Raw genomic sequence first — 18,782 nt, 5'->3', positions numbered from 1 at the left:
AGAAAGATTAAGCAAGCATCAATGAGGACTAAAACATACATGATACGTCACCTACACACTATGTAAAAGAACTTTGAAGTATACAAGAGATGATGCTTGTACAATGCAATTATTACTAAGACATTGAAGATCTATAACAATATTCTGCAATACTATCTAGTGAGGGTAACGTGCTGTGCCAACAAAAGCACTAAATACCATATTCTTAACACACACTATTGGTGCATTATACCACTTGTATAGACAACGTTTTCCACGTGTACTTCGAAAGGTTACACCTTGGATACAAGAACCTCAAAGACTAATTAAGCACAGTCAGAGAGAGTTTTGTCATCTTTGCTATTGAGAATATCTTCCTTTCAAGTGTTTGATCTGCATCAGAAGTTCATCATTATATGCTTAAAGAAAGAATTTTCAGATGTGAGTGCTCCCTTTCAATACAGTTACATACATGCGTATGGGCGAATGCACATATGCTTCTAGGCACATGCATGGATACTCCCACACCTACACACAAGCATACAAAGGTGCTTGGGGGCATGCATTTGTGTGAAGACGGCCATCACAAAACAAGAAATGACCAGAGTCTTAAATCATTTGAAACAGGTACCAAGTATCATAATACCAAAAATAAATATTGGCATATTTCAGAGGTACTTAAATAAGATTTTTTGTACACACCCTTTTGTGCCCTTCCTCACTGAAAAGAACAATGCAGTAAAAAGGCAAACAATGTTTTTTTTTCGAAAGATTATTAAAATACACGTGATGCCAGTCCAGGTGAGGGGTGAGGTTTGGAAGCCCTCACCTACTTAACTGCAATTCTCCTGCTTCACACGGGCCTTCAGTATTCCAGGAAGAGGCAGCGAGGTTGAGCTCTTCCCAGGTGGGCACCCTAGTTGATATTGCACAGATGAGTTTCCAGAAGGAGACCCATACTGCATATTCCGCTGACATAGAGCAGCAGTGTTTTCCTCCTCCATGAGATTGAGATAGTCTGACTGCACTCCATGTCCGTTTGGGTCTGAGCTTACAGTGTTGGGGTTGTCTGAGAATTTCATTGCCTTCAAAACGTATGCATCATCATGTAGTTCGAAGGGAGTGCTGCACATGATTATTAGCAAAGAACCCTAGTTAAGTTTTCTAGCCATGAATTACATTGTCTTAAAAAACTCGCCCTCTCTCTCTCTCTCTCGCGCTCACACACACACACATACACATACACACACACATGGTCCCCATTGAATGTTTATAATTATGTTGGATATGTTCACCAGAAACAGGTCTAGATGGTAGTACGGAAACTTGGTTTGCCAGGACAGCTTCGTAAAGACAGGCAAACAGAACTACTCTTTCTTTTTTGTGAGAAACACCCACACATCTGTGTACATGTCCAGTATATCAAACCCTTGCCATCAGCCTGACAACAGGAAGATGTGCCTGTGCGGGTGCACTCACACTTGACCGCCAGTCTGATTTTTTCTAATGTTGATAAAAATCTGGTAAAGGACTCCATGAACTCTAGCAGATTTACCTGTTGAAGTCAAAGTGAACCAGTTGCATATCCTCAGATATTTCAACCTCAACAGTGGCATGCGGTCGAGTCTGCACCCAAGCATAACAAAGACAGTCTGAACACTGTAAACAATTATTATAAATGACTCACAACAGGTTGCTAGCTGCGAGTTAGATGCTTTATTAGAAAAAGCAGCAAAGCAGTGGCTACAAATATCCTGCTTACAGAAAGCACATGATAAGAAATGGCCACAATTATGACTGTCATGCTTACAGGTCAGCTTGCGATTTCATTCTAATTATGACAAAGAAGTGTGCACATACTTGGACAAGGATGAATGGAAGGGCTACTCCATTGCCAGGTACACTGCCTGTATCTTGAAACAAACTCTCATTCCGCTCTATTAAATTGTGAACCCCTACAATCTTTAGCATAAGACAACAAAATAATTAGTATGAAGCTGCCTCTTTTTTTGAGAATATCCCTATCTATTTGTTAAAATTAAGCATTTAAAAATCAAGCAGTTGAAAGAAATTAGCACTCTTTTAAAACAAAAATAAGCATAAAACAATATTTAGCATTGAAATAAAAACCCTGAGCAATGACAAAGGAATCAACCATTTTTGTTTCAGCATTTAAAAAACATAAAGGCTTTTATTTATTTTAAAAAGCAAGCTTTTTTTGGAGCTTGAAAAAATCCAGCAATTTTCTTTTATAATAATCGAACAAGTATACAGAACACCATGCAGACAGACAGCAAGTAGCCATAAAATTGAATATACAAATAATCCTTTAAACATTTTCCATTTTATTACCTGTTCTTCTAGATCCTTGAGGTATGCTGCCTTTTTCTCGATCCTTCCTCTAACTTGCATGTGTTCAGCCTATCCGCATAAAACAACTGATCATAAAGCCACAGACTACCAAAGCTCTGTGCTACAATTGCTCAATATCATCAAGTAACACATTTATTTATTTATTTTTAAAAGCGAATTCTTTACCTTTAATGGTTCAATATCATCAATCTCGGTGCTAGGAAGACCCCTCCACTGGATCTCCTTTTTCTCTTTTGCAATTATATCCATTGCCATAAGCACATTCAAGGCATCGTATACCCTCCGCCTGATGTTCTTTTCATCATATTGTTGCTGGAAAAAAGCACAATTTTCTCACTAGGCAGACCAAAATGACGAGGGGACAGAAAACTACATCAATCCACTGGTTACAACAAAATACCTGATCAGGTGAAACCAACAAATTCTCACCATTTGTAAACTCTGCAACCAATTCATCTGCCACCTGCCAAATACATTGAATGCAGTGTGTGCAGAAGGTGAATGGTACACATCCGGAAAGTCCGCATCAGTATCAGTTCATTAAGCATGTTACTCAATTATATTACACATGTTGAATGCTTATATATATACACACAATATATTGAGGTTTTTTGAGGAAACAGGGGTTAAGTACGACTACTGCATGCTACTATACCTATGAACAATCCTATGGCTCACTGTCACTCATGCCATTGTTCCTTTATTAAACATCTCTCAAAGAATAGTGTTTGATCTGTATTGCCTTGGTGATAAACCAAATTTGGAAGAGGGTTCTATCATTGGTTTGCCAACGTTTGACGACTAAGGAGTCAACGACTCTTTTTCTTTCCAACAAAAGAGCCTTCTTTTAACTGCAACAAGGTGTCTGCTCAAAGCAGACTACAACCCTCACAAGAAATAATAGGAGAGAAAAGGGAGGGAGGGAGGGGTGGTGGGGGTCATTGCTGGTCAAACACTCCCCGCAACCCGAAAGGGTGTAAATGGATGGTCTTCAGGGTGACAGACCCGTCAATAATATTTTTTTTTTCCCGAGAAAAGATCCTTTCATTAGTTATAAAAAAAAACCGCCCGTAGGGCTACAAAAGATCCTCTCCTGCTCACAAGAGAAAACAGAGCAGAGAAAAAAGCAGGGCATCCAGGAAGACTCTCCCTAGGTGCTGAAAAGTACAAGTATCAGTACAAAGAACTGAATGGCTATATCATACAATAGGAGGGGGGAAAAGCCAAACAGGTGGCCTGTAGTGCCAGCGGGGGGACCCCGCGTGAAGGGTATAGAAGGGGCCGCTGCGCCAGGTGGTGTGAAAGGCCTAGCGCCGCAAGATCGCCTCATCCGAGTCGCCCCGAATGCAGTCGTACTGTCCCCGCAAGGTGTGGATCAACTCCTGCCAGATCCCCCGAACAGTCTCTGCCGGTGGCTCCAGTCCCCCCTCAAAGGCCCTGAAACACCGGGCCTTCCAGGTGAACCAGATGGTGATACTGCTGAGGAGCTCCCATCGTAGATCCCTCTCCTCTGTCCAGCTGGCGGACGAGAAATCCGGTGAAGGAACAAGGCGAGGCTGGCCCCTAATGAATCTGATGGCCTGGCTGGTCCTGCTCCGTCTCATAGCCCATAGCAGGCCCTGACGAAGTCGACCAAGCAGCGGCACCCCAGGTATACGTACCCTCTGGAGATCTGCTGCGCCTGAGGGCAGTCCCAAAGGCAATGTCTCTGTGTCTCCATAGGGTGGCCGCATCGGACGCAGGCCGTCGGAAGACCGCTGTAGACAAGCCAAGTGCCAACTGCTGAGCCCCTGTGGGCGGTCCCAGCCCGAGATCCTGCGGGCCTGTCGACTAGCCCAGAGCCGGGCCCAAAAATCCTCCAGAAACTCCTGTGAGAGTCATTGTAGCCGCCAGTGCCCCGCTGCAGCAGGAGAGACCATCCTCCTCGCCGTCAAAATATGCCGTCCCAACTGAACAGTATACTGAAAAAAGGTAATCTTTGTGGCCTCAAGGGATGCATAAGGATCGTGCCACTCGTACTCACCAGGGTCCCACTGTAGCCGGGCCAAGGGGCGTGCTGCATATCACATATGCGCCAATCCGGGAGCACATCTGTAGGGTCTGGGTCAATATGCCACTTCCGAGAAGCGGCGGCCACTACCCGTATCCTCTGAAAGGTGCACTCTGCAACCAAAGGCGACTCCACCTCCACTCTCTGAAGTCTGCCCTCATCCTGAATCTCATAGTAGAGGCATCTGCCATCCTCAGTGCAAGCTCTGACAGCAATCAGGATCTCCAACTGTGTAAAGGCTCCCATCCACCGTGGGGCCACTAGCTCGATAGGCGTGAACCACTCCTCTGTGAGTGCCTCCTGAATGTCATCCCTCATAATCAACCCACCTCTGAAGTGACTCAGCCTCTCCACCTGGATCTCCTCTGGTAGACTGCAGAAGGCCTGCCAGTCTCCAAAGCTACGTGCTGGGCCTGCCGCCAAAGGTCCCCAGGCTAGACGAGGCCGAGAACCCAGCATATGACCCTGCTCTGTGCGACCGCTGGGCTCCACATGAGCGGCTGTCTGGCCCGCTCCTCAACACAAGGAGGAGGACGCTGAGAGAGCCCCGGTCTTAGCAGCTCCCAAGCTCTCAAGATGCTCAAAGCAAATCTGTCCTCCCATCCTCTACTGAGGCCTGTCCTCCTCATCTCTATGAAGATCCATCGAATCTCTGGTGCCCAAGTGCCCCCTGCTGGGGGAGCCCGAGCCTGCAGCCGCTGCAAGAGAAGCTCTTTCCAAGGCTCAGCGCCTGGAAGCAGCCCCCGAACAATAAGCTTCCCCAATAAGGCTCTACTCTGATCGACTGGATCTATAATGCCCAAGCCTCCCTGAGCCAGCGGAAGTGTAATAACTGCCCATGCAACCTTTGCCCGAGCTGGCTGACCGTCCCGCCCAGACCAAAGAAAGTTCCTGATCAGCCTCTGTATTTGGCTGATGCAAGAGCTCGAGAAGATCCAGCAAGACGTAATGTACCACATGGTCGCTAACAGCACCTGATTTGCCACCACCACCGTCCCGGCCAAGGATAGTCGAGCTGTACTCCAATACAAAAGCTTCTTCCGAATGCTCAGAAGAAGCAGGCAATCTGCTGCTCACATGACAAATCTAGTCCAATCTGGCATCCCAAATACCGCACTGCTGTGCCAAGAGGAATCCATCTAAAACCGGGGTCCGGGCTCCATGCCGGAGTGGGAGCGCTACTGATCCAAAAGGCCACTATCTTGCGCCAATTGATCAATGCTCCGGAAGCTGCACTAAAAACCTGGAGCGACTGCTCTGCCCGAAGAAGATTGGCCTCCTGGCCATGCAAAAATAAGGCCGTGTCGTCAGCAAACTCAGCATCGAGCAAGTCCTCCCCCCGAACTGGGAGCTGGAGTCCTCTCAAACCAACCTCCTCTGCCGTCAAATACATGCTCATAGCCTCCGCAAAGAATAGAAAAAGAAAAGGGGCGAGGGGACACCCCTGACGGACTGATCTGGTCAACTCAAAACTCGGCCCCCGTCCTCCTGCAATCAACACCTGGCTGCGAGCTGTGGAATACAGAGCCGCCACCCCTCTAATCCAACCTGGCTCAAAGCCCAGGAGAAGCATAGTGCCCTCTAAGAAACCCCAATCGACTCTAAATCGAGAAGCATCACGACCAAGTCCTCACCACGAAATCTAGCTCGGGCCGTCGCCTCCCAGAAGGTGAAAATGTTGTCAAGGATACTACGCTCCTTGACGAATCCTGTCTGGGTAGCATGAATCAACTCCCCCAGGAAGGGCTGGATCCTCAAACTCAAGGCCTTTGCTAAGACCTTGTAGACAGTATTGAGGATCGTAATAGGTCTCCAATGCCGAATATCATCTGATACTCCCTCCCCCTTGGGGATGAGAAAGATCAAGCCCTCTGAAAAGCTCTGTGGCATCACCCCAGTTTCCAAAACATATTGAAAGCCCCTGCGGAGGCCCGGCCCCAAAAGGTCCCAATAGCGCATAAAAAAGGCAGGCGTCAGCCCGTCCTCCCCTGGGCAACTATGGCGCGGCAGGACCCTCAAGGCCTCAGCAAGCTCAACCTCTGAAAGAGGCGCACCAAGGACTGTACACATACGATCTGTGACCCTCCTCTGCACATGGGCCCACACCATCTGTCTGCAAGCATCCCGAGCCTCAGTGGCTGGCTCCGCTGAAAGCAAGTCTCTATAGAACCCAGTGGCAATGGCTCTGATCTCCCCGGGCTCAGTAGCTACAGACCCGTCCGGCCTCCCAAGCTGACGGACTCCTGCTCGAGCATGGCGGGGTCCAGTAATCTCAAAAAACTCCCCAGTCACTCTATCCCCAAGCTGCGTCCACTGAGAGGCCTGGCGACGATAGTAAAACTCATGTCTCTGCTCCTCTGCCTCTCTAACCTCCTGGCGTGCCTGGCTCAGCTGGGACGCCACCCACTCACATGCAAGCTGCTGCTCCTGAAGGCGCTGAAGCGAAGCAAGGCTGCGTCTCAGCCGCTGCTCCCGCTCGCGAATCTCTCCCAGCCGTGTCAAAGCTGCAGCGTGCAGAAAAGATCTAAGCTCCATGAGTCCCTGGGCACACTGGCCTTCTGCATCCTGGTCAGAGCACTGACTATCATGCCAGATCCTCTCAATGTCCTCTGCGAGACTAGGATCTGTAAGTACCCTCTCTGGGATCCTCAACTGCAAGCTGGGCTCCCGTGTCCTCTCCTCAAGTGTCAAAATAACTGGCGCATGATCTGAAAATGAGGTGCAAGCGAGAATGCCAACGGAGCCCCCTCGCTCCCCTAACCAGTCGCCCACATAAAAGCGATCAATCCGTGATAGATTAGTCCCTCCCTGCCAGCGATCCGACCGAGAGAAACTAAGACTGTCCTGAGAGCGGAAGAAGGCCCCATGCTGCCATGCATTAGTGATCCTCAGTGACATGCAAAATCGCTCCCAAGCTGCAAGCTCCGTGCCGTGCACTGTAACATAACTGCCTCCCACCCTATCAGCCGGGTCCTCAAGCATGTTGAAGTCACCCCCGACACACCAATGTGCGGCCTTTGGCAATGCATCCGTAACCTGGGTCCAGAACTCTGCTCTAGCACTAGCATGGTTGGGCACATAGACGTTAAGCACGCCCACTAGCTCATCATGCATCCTCAGAATGACATACTGTGCTCTACCAGGCACAATGATCCCTCGATCCACAATGGCCTGCTGCCATACATCTGCAATGACCATGCATACTCCTCCTTGTCCACCCAAAGGACCAAACCCTGCAGACCAAAAGGTGTCCCATCTACCAGGCATCACCGAACCATATCTCTGGATCCTGCTCTCACCCAAGTGGTGCTCCTGCATCATCAAAATGTCAATGCTACCACCAAGCAGGCATCTTTGAAGCTCCTGCCTCAAGCAACCACGATAGCGTATATAATGTGCTCCGCCAAGGCCCTGTACATTCCATGAGATGATCCTCATGGATGACCTGCTGAGGTGGATGCTGTCTCAGCCGTACGGCGGGCCTTCGCAAGCGGCTTGGATGGAGAATAGTCCCCATCAGAGCGGCTGCGAATCTGCCCACCCGGTGTACTGCAAGAATCACGGATTAGGTGCCAGTGGACTGTGTCCCATGGCGACTGCCTCCCGCTCAGACAGAGCAACCTCGTGTATACATACATATCCAGGGTCGCGTGCTAAGTCTGCCACTATGCGAACGACCAAATGACAAATCCGTGAGGCATCCACACTCCCGGGATCTAAGAAAAAATGAGCCAACTCCCATAGTCGACCTATCACATCTGTCACCTCCAGATCGCTCACATGATGAGAAAACTCAACTGCCTGAGTCTTCAACCCGCGGACCGGAGGAATTAAGTCACCAGGGCCAAAGAGGGAGGGGTAGCTGTGATCTGAAAGTGGGTAACCAGGAGCACGAGGCCCATGTTGTCCTCCTCATAGCCCATGTTGTCCTCCTCATAGAGCAATGCTGGCCCTGTATTCATAGACAACATAATCGATCCCTAGCTGATGGTCTGAATAGTGCTAGGCTCGGAGGTGTATAGGTGGAAGATCCTCCACCAAACCTGCTCCACCTTTGGCAATCCCAAACAGTCACTTACATAGTGACTACTACTGCTATAAATAACCATCCAGTCAATGTGCAACATCCAAATGGGCTGGATCTCTCTCCTCCTCCACACACCCACCAAAAAAAAAAAAGCCTGAAGCCCCACCCCGTCTGTGCACTCGTGCACCCTCAAGCCCCCTCCAGCCTTCGCTCCCTCTTCTTTCTGCCAGCCCCTCCTCCTTTCACCTCAACCCTTGCCAGCCCCTTGCCTCTCCTTTTCTTCGTGCTGCCTTCCACCATTCTGCCTGCACCCAAGTCCTGTGCACCCCTGCCTTCCACCCTTCTACCCGCCTCCTGTGCACCCCCGCAGTATTCCCATCTGCCTCCTGTGCACCCTTGCCGCCTCCTCGGCCCTACATCCACCTTCACTTCCCTCCTGCCACCCTTCCTCTCCGCCCTCTCTGTGTAAGGTCCCCCTAGACCCATCCCTGGAACTATCTGACAAGAAACCACGCATGAGCGAGGCTTAAGGCTCACCTCCCAGCCATTGAGTCCTCTGGACTCTCCACTGAGTTGGAGCCATAGCTACACCCTTGGAGAACAATAAGACCTGACCACCAAGCCACACCCTATAGGTGTCGCACCATGGTAAACATCCGCGATGGGCCATGCTCAACAACGTCAAACCAGACGATAACATATGAGCCTAGGTTTCACTTATATCTCCTCCTCGTTCCCCCGCCTCACTGCCTCCCCATTCACGCATCCATCTGCCGCCTCCTCTCTCAACTAGATCCTTTCCCCTTTTTCACCTCATGCCCTCATCTCTGCCCCCTTCTACTGCTTTCCTCCTCCTTCCCCCCTCTGCTTATCGCCGTCCTTTTCTCCCACTTCCTTCTAAGCAAGCTTTTTGGGCTCGGGCTGTTCTTCTTTCGGCAAGTGTCGACTTCCTTTGGCCTTCATCCTTCAAGAGGGGGCTCAACTCCATGGCAACCGCTCCGTCATCGCCAACCGAGGCAGCCGCCCCCCCTTGCCTTTTCTCTGAAACAGACCTCCAGCTCCTAGCATCAACAGTAGCCTCCCTCGAAGCCTCAAAACTTGTATTCAAGAATGTGGGTAGCCACCCAACGCACAGCTAGCTTCGTGACTGCTCTAGGCCAGCCTCCTTGGCGAGCCATGCAAGATCATAGATAGGGGGTGGTTCAAAGCATAGAACCTCCGGTTGGGAGGTGAGCTAGCCTGCACCCCTCTTTAAGGAGTTTGTACTAATCACTCGTGCTTTGCATTTAGGAGAACCGTGGGGTTGAGCAAGTTGTTAGAAGTAGTTTGAGTTTCCCCTGTTTATTTCCAAGACTGGGAATGTCTTCGACTTGGGAGATAGTTGCTAGTTTATAGCATAGGTTTCCGAGTTTTCTTTCTTAGACAGATTTTATTTCCAAGAGTGGAAATGTCTAAGGATGGGAAGTATGTTACATACCTATGCTAATCCTTGAGATTAGTAGCCTAATTTGGCAAGGTTAGGGGAGCCCTGGGATTAGGAGAAAGCAAGCTAATATGGGTGGCTAAGGTTATTATTAATAAATCCATGTGTAGTGGCTATTTATAACAGTTTGGTTATTTATAGCAGTAGAGGGCACTCTGTAAGTGAAACATGGGTTATTGTTGTCATAACCTCACTATTGGTCAGAGGTTGATCAGGACTCCGGCTACATGTGTGGCAGAGCATAGATCGGCATGCCAAAGGATTGCCATGGATCTATGGGAGTTAGACCTTAGCCCCTGGCTCGAGGTGTGGTTTGAAACATAAAACCTACGGTTGTGAGGTGAGCTAGCCTGCACCCCTTTTAGGGGGTTTGTGCTAATCACCTTTGTCTCGTGTTTAGGAGATCGGTGGGGTTGTAACAAGGGGGCTATGTATGCAGGTAATCAGAGGGCGGGGGAGCCAGACACGGGCAGAGAGGAGGGCCAAGCCGGAGGGCCGGCCAGAAAAAGTGATGGGAGGGAAAAAGGAACGGAAGAAGAGGGAGGTGCATGCACAAGGAGACGGGTAAGATCTAGCGGAAGGGATGGTGGGAGCTGCTCATGACCAGCAGGGGCTCCTGCAGATAACAAGTGTAGAGGATGCACTCGGCTTACAGTATGAAGGCAACACACTGACCACCAAGGAATTTCTTTTGCTCTTTTTAAAAGAAGCATAAATTCGAAGGGAAGAATTAGTATTATCAGTACACTGCCCTATGGGTACAGGGAATGATGAAGACATGCTTTCTGGGAAGGTCATGTGGGATCCTCTTCAGCAGGAGCTGGATTCCTGATTCGTTATTCATTGGAGGAGGTATTGTGGCTCTTATTCATTGGAGGAGGTATTGCGGCTTCGTATTTTCCATCCCAGCCTCTTTTGCTTGCTAACACAGCATGGGCGTCTATAAGATGAATGAGAGAGAAAGAGAAACCATTGTAATAGGAAGCAGCACATGATGAATAGACGCTTGTAAAGTTTCATGGGACATTTTCAATCCATTATTAGGAAAATGATGATCTTAGGCACTCTTTGCACCACAGAAGCTCATGCATGGAGGAGAGACTTAAAAGCTTTCATTGTGTACCTGCCTATCTTTTTTTAACTACCAACCTATGATATCTTCGTAAGCCTACACTTAAAAGTTAGAACCCATGTGATGAGCTATTGATGGGACCTCCATAACGGTTGTTGCTGTGTCAGCCCTCCATAGATCACACATGATATTGAGTGACAAACCTGCATGCAGGCCATACGCACATGCACTAGCACGCATGCACACATACAATAATTGAACGTGTTTTCTGGTAACAAACTAGACATATCCAACACTTGCCTCGTTGTAGGTTGTTCGACCCTTAGATTCAACCTTCTCACAAACTGCAAATATCACAGACAAAATGTTGAGCACACAAGTTGCACAGGAACATTTGAACACCAGGCGCAAAACCAGGAACATTTGAACACCAGGCGCAAAACCAGGAACATACCAACCTTTCATGCTAAAGTGACGGAGCCCTCTTCCACCTTTGTCACCAGTAGGACCCGACCTTGGTCCCCTCTTCTTTTTCCTCCTGATCACAAAATAAAAAATAATCCAGCCCAGTCATCAAAGAAAATGCCATATTTTTCTGTTCAAATGAAGAATTACACATTTACCAACCCGGCATAATCAGGAGACTCAAGATCGTCCCCCAGACTTTCCACATTCTGAGTCCTTACTTCCGCACTGTTTGTCCCAGGATTGACCATTACTGAGTCGCTGCCAAGTGATGGAGAATCCATACTTCCACTGTCCACGGAAACTGACATGCCCGGAACCATTTGAGAAGATCTTCCCGGCATGGCTGTACCATAGCCGTTTGTGGTCGTAGGAAGAAAGTCTGCCTCTTTCAAACCAACATCCATACTTTTGGCATCTGATGACAACCCTGAATATTTTTAAAAAGCCTGTCAGAATAAAGATATTTGCAAGAGAGACAAGAACTATGAAAAATCTTAAAGGGCTCAGTAGGCAGCCTATATCAGTATAGGCATAGAGCTTAGAATGAGAATAATAAGTGCCCATTTCTGACAATGACAGTGTCCCAACCGTAATCATCTTAAACCTTTTTATGTGAGTTGTGAATGTATCCATGTGTAAGCATAAACATGCACATAAACATAAACATAATATATATATATATATGTGTGTGTGTGTGTGTGTGTGTGTGTGTGTGTGTGTGTGTGTGTGTGACACACGCGCGTGCGCATGCGTAAGTATATATACATATGTAAAGGTGTCGAAGTTCATACTCACACCCCCTTCTCAGAAATGTGGCACCATAACCACTCGTGCAATGGCCCGCTGACAATCATTTATATTCTTATCTCACTTGTGTGCAAAGGCTAAAGAAACTTACTTGGAAGACCATTTTGACCACTTCGATGACTGTTTCTACCGTTTAAGTTCGATGCATATATGATGTGTTTTGTTCTTGGTGCCGGCCTGATTGCAGAGTTATCGTTTGCCTTCCTTATTGAACCTGAATTCAGAGGCCTTCTTAGAGTAAAGAAAAAAAAATAAGCAGCATAAAAGGCCTGAAACTCTATGACTATTAACCTCCTAAATTTTTTTGTCAAAAGCTCCACCCTGTGCATGCAAACCAGCTCAAAGATTTATTTGTTTCCATAATTCATATATCCATCTATACAAGCATGAGTTCAGTAAAAGCCAAGCATAGATTCATGTAATTGGAACGTAGATTTTATGATGGCAACAATTGATGTAGAAATAGCATTGGTAACAACCTGATCAACTGAGTTGGCTTGCAACCATCCACAACCCCCCGCCCTCCCTCTCCCTCTCCCTCTTCTTCTTCCTCTTCCCCTTTTTCGGTTTGACAAGTCCCTCCAAATATTTAGTATTGAAAGCAAATAAAATCCAACTTGCTAGTTATAAGTCATTCAAGATGGGGACCAGAAAAAAGAAAGAGCTACTACCCAAATGTAAAGTAAAAAAAGGGAAACAAAGAAAAAAAAAGTGATAAGGTGCTTGAGTTCCAACTTGCTAGTTAGAAAAGGGAAACCAAGAAAAAAAAGGTGATATGGTGCTTAAGCTATTACCCAACTGAACATGCAAAGTTAGAATAGGGAAACAGAAAAGAAAAAAGTGATATGGTGCTCAAGTTCTAACTTGCTACTACCCACGTGAGGATGCAAAGTTAGAAAAGGGAACGAGAGAAAAGAGAAAGTGATATGGTGCTTAAGTTCTCATGAAAATTCAAATCGGCACATATTTTCTTTCCAAAGAAAAGATTCTACCTAAAAAAGAGTTCATTAGAGAAACGGATTGCAACCCTTGTCTGAGGCAGAAAACTCAAATGTTGTTACCCAATAGAAGATACAAAGTTGAAAAGGGGAAGCAGGAAAAAATGATTTTTAGAAAGTGATGGCCCAAGCTCCAATACCACAGGGTTGGATGGTCCAAAAGGCTCCACATGGCTGCCAAGTAGCCAAGGCTACCCGTAGTGGCATACAAGAAGCCATTGCAACATGATGAGCAGTCAACCATAGGAACAATGTGCTCTTCTTGTTGCATGTGCGGAAGCCTTGCTGTACTGATCCACAGCCCAAAGCCTGATTAAGCACATTGATGTTGAATTAAGATGATTAAGACAACAGAGAGAGAAGAAGAGAGAGATTGGGTGTCAGGGTTTTCTTTATTCATATGGTACAAAAAGGTTACGTGACTGCTTGTGCATGACTTAGGCCTATGGTCAGCCCCATAGGGGTGACCCTAGCCCTTCTACATATATTATACTGATGACTAGAATCATGGAATGACTGAATGAATTTGCTGAATTATGACTTATGCTTATATACTTCACTGAGGCACAGGTCAGCCAGCAGTAGTGCTGTCAGCCAGTTGCTGTGGACAAATAATCATGAGAATCTGCCATTTCTGATGCACTTTACTTAATGCTGCCCAAAACGATGCTGACCTTCAACCCAATGGTGGCGCCTGCTGCTAGAGTCCCAGAGCTGGCTGCCGACTGCTGCCCAAAGGCCTGTTATGGCTGCGGCCTGCCAACTGGTACCCCACAGCCTCTAGTGCTGTAAAGGATGAAGATGGTGATGATGATGATGATGTTGCTGATCCTATGCTGTAGATCATGCTGATGAAGATGCTGATGTAGATACTGATGCTGATGAAGATGATGATGTAGATATTGATGCTGATGCCATGGCACGGGCGTGCACGTAACACTTCTACAGGCGGAAGCTGCTCCTAATTCCCAGACCTTCTTAGATCCATAGGAGTGCAGTGATGCCCCCAGCTTTAGAGAGAGGAGAAGGTGCTGCCGAATCATGATTAGTAGTTGTTTTTTGTGTGTTGTAGAAAGGTACCGCTGATCCAATGCCCCAGAACACATGCATGCATTAGCTGTCACTGAAGCATCAAAATAAAAGTTGCTGATATGCAAAACGCAGCGCGCATAATAATAATAATAATAAGTTTTGAAAAGAAAAAAGGTGACGTGCTGGTGGTGACGTAGCACTGACACGTGGTAGGAAAGCAACGCAAGGTCACCTTACAGGCTTGGAATGATACGGCTAGCTTTTGGAATGCATAAGATTAAAAGCTTTTTAAAAACTAGAAAAAGAAGCATGTGTGCACGTGTTTGTCTTCTGACATATAACAGGTGCGTGTAGATCTTGACAGGTGCTGGGAAACTCCTGCCTGAGGGCAACTCTAGAGGTGCAAGGGGTGGGAATATCTGCCAAAGAGGTCAAACCCAAGGTCACTCTATGTGAAGGGTAAAAACTGTGAGGGCAAGATGCTCCCCAAAGCCAAGCACAAGAAAAGAGGACATTCCGCATGAAGAACCATGTCTCAAGAGCCAGAGAGAGAAGAGCTAAGCTGTTAAAACTCTAAAGATCTCTCTAGCTAATCACTATGCATAAACACATAATCCAGGCATATACTCATCAACCCGACCACCCCCGAGCCCAAGGGTGCACACATCAAAGTAATGAAGAACCACATACCTAACCTTGGTGTCCCATACCACCAAGAGGTCTACCTTCAATCCACTAGCCCATAGCTCTAGTATGAAATGGCAAGAGATCTACGCAAGAGAACATCCTTTGAGAGTGCCCCATACCACTATTGTATAATAGAGCTCTCAAGTGACTCTTGACTCTCTATTTCCATGTGTGACTCTTGGTGGTTGCCTGACCCTAACCCCAGCCCAAGGTTAGGTCTAACCCTTGTCCCACTAGAGCATGTTCCCATGCTCCCATGCTCGCCTCACATGCCTAGGATGGGTTAGCCTCCTAGTATATGCGCATAATATAATGTGCACATAACATACTTCCCCTCTTTCAAAACATTGCACTCTTGCAATGAAAAGAAGGAAACCTGCGCTGAACGTTCTCAACTGACTCCCAAGTCGAATCCTCGATTTCCCTATCTTTCCACTTAATTTTAACCTCAAGGATTAAGCGATTACGAAGTTTCCTTTCCTTGAATTCAAGTACCTTTTCAGAATCATGTGGAACATAAGATAAATCAACGAGTTCGTGAGGAGTAACTGTGTTATCCTCACCTCCTAGCTTCTCTTTCAGTCTGCTGATAGGAAAGATTGGATGAACTTTGACATGTGGAGATAGTTTTAGCTCATACGCAACCATGCCAATCCGACATATAACTCGAAATGGACCACAATATCTAGGAGATAATTTTGAGCACTTTCCTGTTGATAAAGTCTGAGAATCTTTAGGAACTCTCAAATAAACCAACGCTCCTGGCTCAAAAGACCGAGGTGAGCGTCCCCTATTAGCATAAAACCGTGCTCCATCCTGAGCACTCTTGATAGAATCCTGAGCTTGGGTCAACATTTCCTGCATATCACGCAAGAAATCTCTCGATGCATCAAGCTCAATGTCCTTAAGACCAACATCAACAGGTGCCCTGCGTTGATACCCATACATAAGCATGAACGGACTATAACCAGTAGTCATATGCTTAGAATTGTTATATACAAATTCCATCATTGGAAGATACTTTTCCCAACTCCATGGTTTTCCAGAGATATATGCACGAAGCATATCCTCTAAAATCTAATTCACACGCTCTGTTTGCCCATCCATCAGACCGCGGATGATAAGAGAAACTCATACTCAAAGTAGTTTCCAATTTCTTGAAAACTTCTTGCCAAAAATGAGCCGTGAACTTAAAGTCTCGATTACTCACAATACCAGAAAAGGTAGACCATACAATCTAAATAGCTGCTTGACAAATTTGTGAGCCAATTCCGACGCTTCGACTATTGTCTTTGTGGTAAAAACCTAGCCATCTTTGTCAATCTATCCACGACTACCAAAATGGCCTCGTGACCCTTGCTGATACGTGGAAGTCCCATAATGAAATCCATGGAAATACTTTCTCACTTTCGAGATGGAATATCCGAAGGATGAAATAACTCAACAGATTTAAGGCAGTCAGTCTTGTTTATCTGAACATTGATGACATTGGACCACAATCGATGGTACATCATGGCACTCAAAGAGGATCCTGAGTCTAATTTCTTGCACATTCGGCACGCAAACCTTATCGTTTTGGAATAAGAGACCATTCTAAATAAAAAATTGGTTGGCTTTTCCTTGATTCACCAGGTTTTGATCTACCTCAGAGTTGGACCCTGATTCTACCAAATTCCAAAAGAAAATATATGTACTGCATTTTCTCCGGAGTGAATCGTACAAGTTAGAAGTAATTTCCATGAAGCTAAGTTCATTAACTTTACCAATTCGACCCAACGCATCAGCAATGCGATTCAAGCTACCTTTCCTGTATTTAATCATGAAATCAAGGTCCTGCATCAACTTAGCCCATCTGGCCTTTGTACCTTTCAAGTCCGGTTGATCACAAATGTACTACAAAGACTGGTGATCTGTCAAGATCATAAACTGAGACTTGTAGAGATACTGTCTCCATGCCTTTAAAAAATAAATAATTAAATACAACTCTTTCTCATGAACTGGGTACCTAGTCTGTGCATCGTTGAGTTTCTACTCTCGAAGGCCACAGGCTTCCCATCTTGGAACAAAGCTGCGCCTACCGCAAAATCACTAGCATCAGTCTCAACAATGTAAGGCCTACTAGGATCTGGCAAGGCTAACATAGGAGCATCTCAAACTTTATTTTTCAAAGTATCAAAAGTTTCATGTACCTTCTTCTCATTCCACTCAATCGGAGAATTAGACTTCATATTTTTACCCTTAAGAAGATTAGTAAAAGGCACTGTCAACTTCGAATAATCCTTGACAGATTTTCGAGGAAACACCACGAAACCTAAGAAAGATCTTAACTGCTTGACCGTACGCGAAACTAACCATTCGAAAACCTTTTGGATTCGATCCAAATCTATACTTGAGCCATCTCGAGAAATCTTATGACCCAAGTATAATAATTCTTTCTCGAAGAAATCACACTCAGATAACTTACAATACAGTTTCTCCTTCCTGAGCTTTCTTAGAATCTCTTTAAGATGATTCTCATGCTCAGCCAAAGTTTTACTGTATATCAGAATGTCATCTAAGAAAACCACCACGCATTTTCCTAACAGATCTCGAAATAAATCGTTCATCATCTATTGGGAAGTTGTTGGTGCATTAGTGAGACCAAATAGTAACACTAAAAATTCGTAATGGTCGTAATATGTCGTAAAAGCAGTTTGAGGAAATCTTCCTCTGCAATACGGATCTAATGATAACCGGTTCACAAATCAAACTTTGTGAAATACTTAGCTCCATGCAAGCTATCAATAAGATCGTCTGATCTAAGCAATGGATATTTATTTTTAATCGTAAACTTGTTAAGACATTTGTAATCAATACACATCCGCCAGGTACCTTGATCTATTTTCTTAACCATGAGAACTGGTGCACCCCAAGGAGACTTACTTGGTCTAATCTTACCTATCCTCAAGTATTCAACTAGTTGCTTAGCTACCTCGTCTTTCTCATTCTAGCATACCTCTTGGTGATATGGGACACCAAGGTTAAGTATGTGGTTCTTCATTGCTTTAATGTGTGCAACATTGGTTGCCTGACCCTAATCCCAACCCAAGGTTAGATCTAACCCTTGTCCCACTAGAGCATGTTCCCGTGCTCCCATGCTCACATGCCTGGGTTAGCCTCCTAGTATATGCACATAATATAATGTACACATAACATAAGCCCACAAAAAAAACAGAGAAAAGCAAGACCTAACAGTTGAGGACAACTGTTTAATAAGTTAGGGAGATGTCACTGAAGCATCAAAATACAAGTTGCTGATATGCAAAATGCAACGCGCACCAAAAAAGAATAATAATAATAAGTTTTGAAAAAAAAAAGTGATATGGCGCTGACGCGTGACAAGAAAGCAACACAACGTCATCTTACGGGCTTGGAATGATGCGACTAGCTTAAGATTAAAACTTTCTAAAAAATAAAAGAAAGAGCTTTTATTATTAAAAAGAAGCTTTTTGGACTATAAGTGAGTTTTAAATCGCTTTCTCAAGTGCTTTTGGGCAAGAACTATAAATTCAGCTATGCTCTCATTGTTGAAATGTTTTTTAAAAAAAAGAAAGCTTTCTAGCTCTAAGAACTCGTACCCAAGACTCTTCCAAGGAGTTTTATCTACTATAACTTGGAGGAGGGAGAGCCGGGCCAAGGCTATTTCGACCCCTAGTGCGGTGTCTTCTCTCTCTACGCTCTCTCTTTTGTTTATTTTCATATTTTCTCAAGGTTTTACTCGTGAAATTATTGTTTCTTGAAGGTAAGCTAAGTACCCGTGCCATAGC

At 45.7% G+C, this 18,782-nt stretch overlaps 1 protein-coding gene across 1 annotated transcript in view; it reads right to left on the bottom strand.

Annotated features, from left to right (window-relative positions):
* Window positions 1-340: 340 nt before the first annotated feature.
* The window catches only part of LOC147623789 (transcription factor-like protein DPB), a 63,278-nt gene continuing 44,836 nt past the window's right edge, over window positions 341-18,782 (bottom strand). Inside the window, exons 2-11 of the mRNA XM_086820397.1 lie at window positions 12,351-12,473; window positions 11,612-11,879; window positions 11,443-11,522; window positions 11,285-11,328; window positions 2,753-2,815; window positions 2,518-2,664; window positions 2,332-2,400; window positions 1,840-1,941; window positions 1,535-1,605; window positions 341-1,104 (exon numbers count right to left, since the gene is read on the bottom strand). Of these exons, the coding sequence (XP_086676523.1) occupies window positions 813-1,104; window positions 1,535-1,605; window positions 1,840-1,941; window positions 2,332-2,400; window positions 2,518-2,664; window positions 2,753-2,815; window positions 11,285-11,328; window positions 11,443-11,522; window positions 11,612-11,879; window positions 12,351-12,473 (1,259 nt within the window). The 3' untranslated portion in view covers window positions 341-812. The remainder of the gene's footprint in view (window positions 1,105-1,534; window positions 1,606-1,839; window positions 1,942-2,331; window positions 2,401-2,517; window positions 2,665-2,752; window positions 2,816-11,284; window positions 11,329-11,442; window positions 11,523-11,611; window positions 11,880-12,350; window positions 12,474-18,782) is intronic.

The sequence above is a fragment of the Cibotium barometz genome, chromosome 26, assembly GCF_041138505.1.
Source record: "Cibotium barometz isolate CiBa-2024 chromosome 26, ASM4113850v1, whole genome shotgun sequence".
In the NCBI taxonomy this organism is placed as follows: domain Eukaryota; kingdom Viridiplantae; phylum Streptophyta; class Polypodiopsida; order Cyatheales; family Cibotiaceae; genus Cibotium; species Cibotium barometz.
The sequence above is the reverse complement of the archived record's forward strand: the minus strand, read 5'-3'. Positions and strand labels throughout refer to the sequence as shown.